The following is a 13,038-nucleotide window of genomic DNA, read 5'->3' as shown; positions in this document are numbered from 1 at the left end:
TTTGTCGACTACAACACTGAAAACAATGGATTGAGTTTTATTTCGGAAGCTAAATAGGTATGTGTTTATCTTGTGTGGATTGTGTATGATGGAGTAATGAAAACACTGAATGAAATGTTCCGGTGAAACTAAAATGTCGGTGCTCCATAATGGGGTAGCCCGACACTCAATGGTACGCTGCTCGCCCCGAGTCAACAAGTTGAAAAGAATACGCGTTGAAAAAAAAAAAAAATGATATTCTCGACAATTGAGAACCTGGTCGGTTCTTTTTAAAAATATTTCTGAAAAGTTGATCAGGACATTTCTTTTTTGCTGAAAAATAAATACCATTGGAAGTACGAAACGAAAATACGTACTTTTGTAGAAAAGAGGAGTACTTACTATGCCCGGGTGCTCGTTATGCCTTCATCTCCCCTATTGAGGAAATATGTGTGAGAAATTTTGTAATGAGGTTTAAGAACCACACTAAGAACAAACGATCGAAAAATGCATCACGGATTTTCGGGATCAAAATAACCAAAAACAGTTACCTATCTAATGAAAGGGAAATTTATTTAGAAATAATATTAAACCACCTCACAAACTATCCACCGATATCCAACTTCATTTCCTTTTTTCCAGGTAAAGCCGAATGCCATCCTTGGGCCGGGTGATCAGCTCGACGTTGATGAGCTGCTCTTCCCGGGTGTTGGCCGACCGGATCCGGTACTTCCGGAGCACCGCTGCCAGTACACTTTTCTCCTCTAGGATGGCAAACTTCTGTCCGATGCAGTTTCGTGGCCCAGCACTGAACGGGATGTATGCGTACGGGTGCCGGTTTTCGGTATTTTCCGGCAGAAAGCGGTCCGGGTCGAATTTCTCAGGATCCGGGTAGAATCTTTGAGTAGGGAAATTGAACGAAAAATTATGAGAGAAAGCAAATGTTAGTTGGATTGAACGTATTGCTTCACACCTTACTGAACGGCGCCTTTTTAGAAGCGTACGCATTTATATCTGATGAGTTATATTTATTTTATCTTATTATACCTAATATCTCTCAGTTCAAATCAATAAAAAATGAAGCTCAAGAACAAGGAAAATCAAAAATTAATTAAAGGCAAAATTCATATTAAGCCTTATTAAATTTCCTGGATGATTAAATATGCAAAAATTTCTTCTTCCATACAAATTTCCATACAAAATTGAAACACGTTGCGCTAAATCAGGAAACAACCAAATCATCTCAAATTTTACACTGATGCCTGGTGACTCAAAAAGCATTGAAAAAAAAAAAAAAAACAAACAGGAGCAAAAAGTCAATTTTTGCAGCGGTATAACGTCCATAGTTACAAGTATGAATCCTACGTAATCTCTGCCATTCCCTTATTCAAAATTATGTAGATTTTGGTTTGAAATCCTTCCGGGAAAGTATCAATTACCGAGTTTCCCTGACGAAAACATACACGGATATCCGACTAGTGCGTACGTGCAATCATTGTGACAAACCCGTGACTATCTGCATATCTATCCTTCTTACCGTTCGTCCCGGTGCACGTGATACGCGTGAATTCCCAGCAGCGTGCCCTGCGGTATGTGATAGCCACCCAGAGTGACGTCCTCGCTCAGCGTACGTCCGAAAAATGCCACGGACGGATAGAGTCGGAGTGCTTCCTTCAGACAGCGTTCCAGAAGCTTCATCTCGCCGAGGTCCTTCATCGTGGCCGGACGATCGGAGCCATCGAAAATCGAATCAATTTCCTGGTGCACCAGATCCTGCACGTCCGGATGCAACCCGAGCAGAAACAGGGCCCAGCTCATGCCGGCTGTCGTTGTATCGTGGCCCTGCACCGTGGGAGAATAAGAAGGAGTGGGTGTTAGGTGAAAAACTGTGAAAATATGGAACGCAATTCATGGGATCACTGTGCAGTAGACCGTAGTAGAGAGTCGTAAAGACGGAGAACGGTTAGGTGAGTTTCCGGTTGGTTTTTTTCTGCACAGCCAAAAACTAAGCGATGGGGAAAACAATATTCCATTTTGTGAAAGCTTTTCGTTTTAATAGATAAATAGCCGCTAGCCAGATAAACGTTGCTTTTTCAATTGTCTAGATCGTTTACGAATTGCTGGCCCATGCATGTCACATATATTTCGATTGGAAAGATAAACTATTGGACTTAAGGTCACTTTTACGAATCTTGCAACATAAAATGATAGGTGCAAGGCTAAATTCTTACTAAACATAAGTGTATAAGCATATTTTCAGAGAGACATTCAATATTGGGTTCCCAATCCAAATTTCCATATTTGAATTGCTGAAATTATTTTCCGAGCTTTTGTTAACCCTTTGATTCAAAAAGGAATAAATTTTGCAACTGATAACTTTTGGGAAAAAAATGACAAAAATGACAAAAATGACAAAATTGCAAAAATGACAAAAATGACAAAAATGACAAAAATGACAAAAATGACAAAAATGACAAAAATGACAAAAATGACAAAAATGACAAAAAATGACAAAAATGACAAAAATGACAAAAATGACAAAAATGACAAAAATGACAAAAATGACAAAAATGACAAAAATGACAAAAATGACAAAAATGACAAAAATGACAAAAATGACAAAAATGACAAAAATGACAAAAATGACAAAAATGACAAAAATGACAAAAATGACAAAAATGACAAAAATGACAAAAATGACAAAAATGACAAAAATAACAAAAATGACAAAAATGACAAAAATGACAAAAATGACAAAAATGACAAAAATGACAAAAATGACAAAAATGACAAAAATGACAAAAATGACAAAAATGACAAAAATGACAAAAATGACAAAAATGACAAAAATGACAAAAATGACAAAAATGACAAAAATGACAAAAATGACAAAAATGACAAAAATGACAAAAATGACAAAAATGACAAAAATGACAAAAATGACAAAAATGACAAAAATGACAAAAATGACAAAAATGACAAAAATGACAAAAATGACAAAAATGACAAAAATGACAAAAATGACAAAAATGACAAAAATGACAAAAATGACAAAAATGACAAAAATGACAAAAATGACAAAAATGACAAAAATGACAAAAATGACAAAAATGACAAAAATGACAAAAATGACAAAAATGACAAAAATGACAAAAATGACAAAAATGACAAAAATGACAAAAATGACAAAAATGACAAAAATGACAAAAATGACAAAAATGACAAAAATGACAAAAATGACAAAAATGACAAAAATGACAAAAATGACAAAAATGACAAAAATGACAAAAATGACAAAAATGACAAAAATTACAAAAATGACAAAAATGACAAAAATGACAAAAATGACAAAAATGACAAAAATGACAAAAATGACAAAAATGACAAAAATGACAAAAATGACAAAAATGACAAAAATGACAAAAATGACAAAAATGACAAAAATGACAAAAATGACAAAAATGATAAAAATGATAAAAATGACAAAAATGACAAAAATGACAAAAATGACCAAAATGACAAAAATGACAAAAATAACAAAAATGACAAAAATGACAAAAATGACAAAAATGACAAAAATTACAAAAATTACAAAAATTACAAAAATTACAAAAAATACAAAATTTACAAAAATTACAAAAATTACAAAAATTACAAAAATTACAAAAATTACAAAAATTACAAAAATTACAAAAATTACAAAAATTACAAAAATTACAAAAATTACAAAAATTACAAAAATTACAAAAATTACAAAAATTACAAAAATTACAAAAATTACAAAAATTACAAAAATTACAAAAATTACAAAAATTACAAAAATTACAAGAATTACAAAAATTACAAAAATTACAAAAATTACAAAAATTACAAAAATTACAAAAATTACAAAAATTACAAAAATTACAAAAATTACAAAAATTACAAAAATTACAAAAATTACAAAAATTACAAAAATTACAAAAATTACAAAAATTACAAAAATTACAAAAATTACAAAAATTACAAAAATGACAAAAATGACAAAAATGACAAAAATGACAAAAATGACAAAAATGACAAAAATGACAAAAATGACAAAAATGACAAAAATGACAAAAATGACAAAAATGACAAAAATGACAAAAATGACAAAAATGACAAAAATGACAAAAATGACAAAAATGACAAAAATGACAAAAATGACAAAAATGACAAAAATGACAAAAATGACAAAAATGACAAAAATGACAAAAATGACAAAAATGACAAAAATGACAAAAATGACAAAAATGACAAAAATGACAAAAATGACAAAAATGACAAAAATGACAAAAATGACGAAAATGACAAAAATGACAAAAATGACAAAAATGACAAAAATGACAAAAATGACAAAAATGACAAAAATGACAATAATGACAATAATGACAAAAATGACAAAAGTGACAAAAATGACAAAAATTACAAAAATTACAAAAATTACAAAAATTACAAAAATTACAAAAATTACAAAAATTACAAAAATTACAAAAATTACAAAAATTACAAAAATTACAAAAATTACAAAAATTACAAAAATTACAAAAATTACAAAAATTACAAAAATTACAAAAATTACAAAAATTACAAAAATTACAAAAATTACAAAAATTACAAAAATTACAAAAATTACAAAAATTACAAAAATTACAAAAATTACAAAAATTACAAAAATTACAAAAATTACAAAAATTACAAAAATTACAAAAATTACAAAAATTACAAAAATTACAAAAATTACAAAAAATGACAAAAATTACAAAAATTACAAAAATTACAAAAATTACAAAAATTACAAAAATTACAAAAATTACAAGAATTACAAAAATTACAAAAATTACAAAAATTACAAAAATTACAAAAATTACAAAAATGACAAAAATGACAAAAATGACAAAAATGACAAAAATGACAAAAATGACAAAAATGACAAAAATGACAAAAATGACAAAAATGACAAAAATGACAAAAATGACAAAAATGACAAAAATGACAAAAATGACAAAAATGACAAAAATGACAAAAATGACAAAAATGACAAAAATGACAAAAATGACAAAAATGACAAAAATGACAAAAATGACAAAAATGACAAAAATGACAAAAATAATGACAAAAATGACAAAAATGACAAAAATGACAAAAATGACAAAAATGAAAATAATGACAAAAATGACAAAAGTGACAAGAATGACAAAAATGACAAAAATGACAAAAATTACAAAAATTACAAAAATTACAAAAATGGCAAAAATTACAAAAATTGCAAAAATGACAAAAATGACAAAAATTACAAAAATTACAAAAATTACAAAAATTACAAAAATTACAAAAATTACAAAAATTACAAAAATTACAAAAACTACAAAAATTACAAAAATTACAAAAATTGCAAAAATTACAAAAATTACAAAAATTACAAAAATTACAAAAATTTCAAAAATTTCAAAAATTACAAAAATTAAAAAAATTACAAAAATTACAAAAATTACATAAAATTACAAAAATGACAAACATTACAAAAATTACAAAAATGACAAAAATCACAAGAATTACAAAAATTACAAAAATTACAAAAATGACTAAAATTACAAAAATTACAAAAATGACAAAAACTACAAAAATTACAAAAATTACAAAAATTACAAAAATTAAAAATTACAAAAATTACAAAATTACAAAAATTACTAAAATTACAAAAATTACAAAAATTACAAAAATTACAAAAATTACAAAAATTACAAAAATTACAAAAATTACAAAAATTACAAAAATTACAAAAATTACAAGAATTATAAAAATGACAAAAATTACAAAAATTTCAAAAATTACAAAAATTTCAAAAATTACAAAAATACAAAAATTACAAAAATTACAAAAATTACTAAATTACTAAAATTACAAAAATTACAAAAATTACAAAAATTACAAAAATTACAAAAATTACAAAAATTACAAAAATTACAAAAACTACAAAAATTACAAAAATTACAAAAATTACAAAAATTACAAAAATTACAAAAATTACAAAAATTACAAAAATTACAAAAATTACAAAAATTACAAAAATTACAAAATTACAAAATTACAAAAATTACAAAAACTTCAAAAATTACAAAAATTACAAAAATTACAAAAATTACAAAAATTACAAAAATTACAAAAATTACAAAAATTACAAAAATTACAAAAATTACAAAAATTACAAAAATTTCAAAAATTACAAAAATTACAAAAATTACAAAAATTACAAAAATTACAAAAATTACAAAAATTACAAAAATTACAAAAATGACAAAAATTACAAAAATGACAAAAATTACAAAAAATATAAAAATTACAAAAATTATAAAAATTACAAAAGTTTCAAAAATTACAAAAATTACAAACATTACAAAAATTACAAAATTACAATAATCACAAATTTTATGTTACGGTAAAAACGACAAATATAACAAAATTGACACAAATGGAATTCGACACTTGAATAATTCTATAATAATTTAAATTATTTTTAACCTTTTCCAGTACAAAGAACGTCTCAAACACTACGTTGATTCCAGACAAAACCTTCCAATTGGTTGCTTTGGTAAACAGTTATCACCAGTTTTTGTTTATCTAAATTTATTCCTTTGCTTTTATAAATAATTTTTCGAAAATGTTTGAAATTCTAAAAGAAGAAATTAGCTCAACATGCTTTTTAAGATCTCAGAAGGAAAAACCCATAGTAAAATAAAATTAATATTCATCAAAAATGTTCACCTTTTTCTTTACATTTTTTTTTTCTAATAACAAAATGTCAAAGATTCTTCTGGCATCTCGAATCGAGCATTGTTTGATTATGTTTAGGCTAGAGCATAATTCATTCAATTGCAAAATGTTCAATTTATTCTCAGTCGGGAAAATTAAAGGATGTGTTTTTTAATTGACGGATTTTACAAAATTGACAAAAACGATAAAATTGACAAAAATGACAAAATTGTTAAAAATATCAAATTTACAAAATTGTAAATATGGACAAAATCGACTTAATTTATTAGAATTCTCAAAAATGACAAAGATGACAAATTTGACGAAATTGACTACAATGACAAAAGAAAATATTTAAAAATTTACCAACCCGTCAAAAGTGACAAAATTGACATAATGGAAAAATTGACAAAAATGACAAAAATGATAAAAAATAATATCAAATTTTCAATTTTGACAACATTGATCAAATTGACCAAATTGATAAATTTATCAAAAATTAAAGAATGGGTAAATTTCACGAAAATTACAAAATTGATAAAAATAAACTTGAAAAAGTCAACAAAATTGACAAAAATGTAAAATATTTGTCATATTTACAACGTCACGTCACGCTTGATTTTCTTTTATAGCTTTCGAATGATGTGCTAGTTAATGACAAAATGCTCTTTATAGAAAATTTGATAAGCATTACAAATATGTGAAGTTTGTAAAATTTTGTTGAAAAATGTAGCAGAAAAATGAAATTTTAGGCAAAAAAAACTTATCAAAAAGTCGTCACGTCACGCTAGAATGTGTCTTCTAGTGCAACTCCTCCCTGAGTATAAGTATAAGTATAAGTATAAGTATAAGTATAAGTATAAGTATAAATATAAGTATAAGTATAAGTATAAGTATAAGTATAAGTATAAGTATAAGTATAAGTATAAGTATAAGTATAAGTATAAGTATAAGTATAAGTATAAGTATAAGTATAAGTATAAGTATAAGTATAAGTATAAGTATAAGTATAAGTATAAGTATAAGTATAAGTATAAGTATAAGTATAAGTATAAGTATAAGTATAAGTATAAGTATAAGTATAAGTATAAGTATAAGTATAAGTATAAGTATAAGTATAAGTATAAGTATAAGTATAAGTATAAGTATAAGTATAAGTATAAGTATAAGTATAAGTATAAGTATAAGTATAAGTATAAGTATAAGTATAAGTATAAGTATAAGTATAAGTATAAGTATAAGTATAAGTATAAGTATAAGTATAAGTATAAGTATAAGTATAAGTATAAGTATAAGTATAAGTATAAGTATAAGTATAAGTATAAGTATAAGTATAAGTATAAGTATAAGTATAAGTATAAGTATAAGTATAAGTATAAGTATAAGTATAAGTATAAGTATAAGTATAAGTATAAGTATAAGTATAAGTATAAGTATAAGTATAAGTATAAGTATAAGTATAAGTATAAGTATAAGTATAAGTATAAGTATAAGTATAAGTATAAGTATAAGTATAAGTATAAGTATAAGTATAAGTATAAGTATAAGTATAAGTATAAGTATAAGTATAAGTATAAGTATAAGTATAAGTATAAGTATAAGTATAAGTATAAGTATAAGTATAAGTATAAGTATAAGTATAAGTATAAGTATAAGTATAAGTATAAGTATAAGTATAAGTATAAGTATAAGTATAAGTATAAGTATAAGTATAAGTATAAGTATAAGTATAAGTATAAGTATAAGTATAAGTATAAGTATAAGTATAAGTATAAGTATAAGTATAAGTATAAGTATAAGTATAAGTATAAGTATAAGTATAAGTATAAGTATAAGTATAAGTATAAGTATAAGTATAAGTATAAGTATAAGTATAAGTATAAGAATAAGTATAAGTATAAGTATAAGAATAAGTATAAGTATAAGTATAAGTATAAGTATAAGTATAAGTATAAGTATAAGTATAAGTATAAGTATAAGTATAAGTATAAGTATAAGTATAAGTATAAGTATAAGTATAAGTATAAGTATAAGTATAAGTATAAGTATAAGTATAAGTATAAGTATAAGTATAAGTATAAGTATAAGTATAAGTATAAGTATAAGTATAAGTATAAGTATAAGTATAAGTATAAGTATAAGTATAAGTATAAGTATAAGTATAAGTATAAGTATAAGTATAAGTATAAGTATAAGTATAAGTATAAGTATAAGTATAAGTATAAGTATAAGTATAAGTATAAGTATAAGTATAAGTATAAGTATAAGTATAAGTATAAGTATAAGTATAAGTATAAGTATAAGTATAAGTATAAGTATAAGTATAAGTATAAGTATAAGTATAAGTATAAGTATAAGTATAAGTATAAGTATAAGTATAAGTATAAGTATAAGTATAAGTATAAGTATAAGTATAAGTATAAGTATAAGTATAAGTATAAGTATAAGTATAAGTATAAGTATAAGTATAAGTATAAGTATAAGTATAAGTATAAGTATAAGTATAAGTATAAGTATAAGTATAAGTATAAGTATAAGTATTAAACCGCTGCAAGCTTTGTATGGAAATTTCAAATTTCTCAATTTTTACAGCTCCCATAACTTTTTATGGTTTTTTATGTACTGCAAGTTTCGAAAAATATAACTTTTTATGAAAAATATTCCTTGATTCTTGCAGTACAATTCATTTGAACAAAACATAAACCTTACTTGTACCCCAAAAAAAAGTTTCAATGTAATAGATTTTTTTTAATTTTTTTTAAATTTTAGCGTTTTGGACTGCTTTTTTGGAAAGCCGTGTAACCGTAGGATGAAAATAAAAAATCTCAGAAACTTCTTAGCATAGCCAGGAAATTTATTGATTTATAAACATTTTACGGAATTGTTAAAAGCTCTAGCAAGCAAGGTCTGCCATTTTTAACTACTTTTCAATGGATTCTGATTTTTTATTTTGAAATGGTTATAACATTTTTCATGAAATGCTTTGCTGCTTGACATGTTGGCAGAAAATGAAGCTCATGAATACTGAAAACCAAAAATCAAAGACCATCTTCATTTCAAGCTTATCTGAATTTCCTGGATTCCAACATTTCCATGAAAAATTAAAACACGTTGCGCTAACTCAGGGATCGACGAAATAATCACAAAATTTACACTGATGCTTGGTAACCCAAAAGGCATCAAAAACATTTATTTTAATATTCAGCTGATTTTTAGCTGATACAATAATTAATCGAAATGTTTTGTAAACTTTTTTCAACTCGCCAGATTCCTTGATAAACTTGCCGAAACGTCGGATGTATTTAATAAACATCGTTTTATGATTTTTTAAGACTGAAATCGCCGAGAAATTTTTACAACCAGTCGATAGGAAATTTAAATATTTATTTTGAATCCAAATATCGATCCCCTCAATCTGCAATGAATTTGTTATCTATTAGTTAAATCCATGTGAATCTGTATTTAACTATCACATTGTTCTACTAAAGTTCATCGTTAGCTTATCAGATGCATAACCTTGACAAATTCCCGAGTAACCTTTCACATTAAACGCTTCCGAACCACGGCTACCGTCATTCATCGGAATTTAATTTCGGTTCGCACCGTCCAACCGGAAATCGGTTTCCCCACACTTACCTCGAACATAAACGTGTCGACCTCTTGGCGGACGTCGTCGTCGGTGAGTTGATTATTTTGCACGTTCCACTGCAGCAGCAGATCCAGAAAGGCGAGCCGCTTTTTTGCTCCGTAAACGCCCTTCGAATCCGAAGCGTTCTTCTGGGCCAGACTGTCATCGGATTGTCGCTGTTTCCGATTCAGAGTGTCCTTCCGATCACGGATGACCTAGATAGGGGGGCAGAATGGAGAATTGTATCGTTAATCCTTTTTTGCGCCTTCTGGTGCGAATGCCTTCCATGGAATGGTCATTGTAAAAGCTGTTAACTAGAGACGGCTGATGAGATGAGCGCTCTTGATTTCATCTACTTAATTCTTGGATGGGCTTGAAACTCGCTTTCGAGTTTTTTTTAAGGATTTGATACTACGTTCTCTCACAGTCATCACTATTTTAAAAGATTTCAAACTAAACACTTTTTATTTAAGTGGATAAATATCTTTATTATTGATTAGAACTTATAATATCTTATGGATTTCAACACATTAGGACAAACTAGCAAATAGAAAATCATAAGTTTAATGAACTTTGGTCGAAAAGTTGGTTTTCAGTTGTTTTGGGGTCTTCCACTGAGACTTTTCTGGATTTTTCTCGATCCTGCCCAAAAAATTTTGTCGATGAACTTCAGTATTAGACGCTATCTCAAAAACCACTTGACAGATTGTCACCAAATTTTCAACACGTACACATTACGTTACTAGGTAGCTTCACTGAAAATTACATCAATTTTCAACGATATTCACAAAATAAAGTGTTGCATTTTTTTCGAAAACACTCTTTAAACTCAAAGTCATGAAATAAACTCTTGAATAACCTTATAGAGTTAAATTGTTTAATAGAAAGTTACCTTTTTAGTGTAGTTATGCACCATATCCAATGCCTTCTTGTGTTCCTTTCCATACTTGGATCGTTTGAACATAAAATCCGAATGAATCCACGGCCTGATCAACCGTTCCAGAAACAGCTCACTCAACCTGAAAAACACAGTCAATGTCAAATTAATCGCTCTATCTAAGTGGTTCCCTTCCTCGGCCATCGAATGGGCAATTTTCCAGCTTGCTAAACAGATTCTGATTAATAAATGTGATTTGTGCCACTGGTGGTTCTTAAGCAAGTGAAATATAACCCTGTCATTTGCTTCTGGCCGTAGGATGTAATTACTTACGCGTAGATCGCCTTTACGTAGTCGTTCTCTCCCTGCGTTTGGGCATTAACCTTGACCCCCATGGCCGTTTCTGGAGGAGACAGGAAAGGGAAAACGAAAAAAAAAATACACGGTTCAGTAGAAGGCAGAAACAACTCCAACAACAAAAGCCACACGCGAGATGAAATGTGAACATTAGCTTTCGGTATTGGCTTCAACGGGCCGGAAAATTACACCCTAACCGGAAATCCATTCATTCTCCGCCATCGTCGCCGGTTCTCCTAGTAACTATATCGGGAACAACGGCCCCGTTTCGAGGACTGACTGTGAGTGAAAATTACCCGTCATTCATCAGACGCCACAAAAACTTCCTCCGCAGAGTTTGGCTGGACCCGATGATGCTTGGGAAGTAGGTAGCTGCCATCTACTTCCAGACGCGCCAGCAGAATGGTTAACCGAAAGATTGGAAAATATCGTGGGCGTCGAGAATGATTTGTTTGACAATTTGCCGAGATTTGAGGTTTTTGTCATCTCCTACTTTGAGTTTGGTAACATGTCGCAGATCGGAAATCCATATTTTATTAGGAACGAAAACAAAATCCAAGAAATGAGAAACAATATAACTTTGACTTGGATCAAAACAAGATTGTCCAGATAAAGCAAAATTCATACGGAAGTAAAGAAATTAGATTACGGTTTATAGACTGTTCCAAAAAATATATAAATAAACTTTCTTGCTTAATACAAAAAAATCAATGATTTAATTAAAAACCATTTTGTTTTCAAATATACTGCAAAAATAATGTTACGTTTCAATTTATAATTCCTTAAACATAAGTGTTTGTAAAGTAGGCGAGTTCTCTTACATTTCTCTCAACACTACTCATCAGCTTCCGCACAGTGCTTTCTTCGACCATTTTTACTTTAGACCAATCTTTCTCGATTTTTTCAACATTTTCTACTGATTCCATATATTTCCTCAGATTTGCGTTCGTCAATGCCCAAAAAGTTTCGATTGGACGAATCTCTGGTGAGTTTTGTGGATTCATGTCTGTCTATAAACATTAGACTTTGTTGACTTCATACCACTTCAATGCATCCTTAGAGTAGTGGCACGAAGCGAGATCAGGTCAAAAGATTGAAGTACTGTTATGCTGTTTGATTAATGGAAGCAACTTTTTTGTAAACATTCTTGCACGTAAATTTTGCCATTCATTTTATTTGGGGTTATGAATAGACAGACAGTGTTCACTGATGCAGGAACTTCCTTTTCCAGCCTGTGTGATACTGCTTCTGCTTCCGATGCAGGGTTTGAAGTCTAGTTCTCTCTTTGGCACGTAGGGTAACGGACTTATTTTGGGCCGGGTACATATTTTGGACCACCTTGTAGCTTTCTACCAATATTTCTCTCATAAATCATGTTATTCATAAAAATTTTGAACAAACATAGTTAAAGCTACTTCTTATGATT

The 13,038-nt window shown here is 27.7% G+C and overlaps 1 protein-coding gene across 1 annotated transcript in view; it reads right to left on the bottom strand.

Moving 5' to 3' along the window:
- Window positions 1-576: 576 nt before the first annotated feature.
- Window positions 577-13,038, bottom strand: part of LOC129745700 (cytochrome P450 4C1-like) — a 33,424-nt gene continuing 20,962 nt past the window's right edge. The window contains exons 4-8 of the mRNA XM_055738992.1: window positions 11,589-11,658; window positions 11,271-11,397; window positions 10,387-10,593; window positions 1,517-1,821; window positions 577-877 (exon numbers count right to left, since the gene is read on the bottom strand). Coding sequence (XP_055594967.1) covers window positions 604-877; window positions 1,517-1,821; window positions 10,387-10,593; window positions 11,271-11,397; window positions 11,589-11,658 — 983 coding nt within the window. The 3' untranslated portion in view covers window positions 577-603. The remainder of the gene's footprint in view (window positions 878-1,516; window positions 1,822-10,386; window positions 10,594-11,270; window positions 11,398-11,588; window positions 11,659-13,038) is intronic.

Source organism: Uranotaenia lowii, chromosome 2, assembly GCF_029784155.1.
Source record: "Uranotaenia lowii strain MFRU-FL chromosome 2, ASM2978415v1, whole genome shotgun sequence".
NCBI lineage: Eukaryota > Metazoa > Arthropoda > Insecta > Diptera > Culicidae > Uranotaenia > Uranotaenia lowii.
The sequence above is the reverse complement of the archived record's forward strand: the minus strand, read 5'-3'. Positions and strand labels throughout refer to the sequence as shown.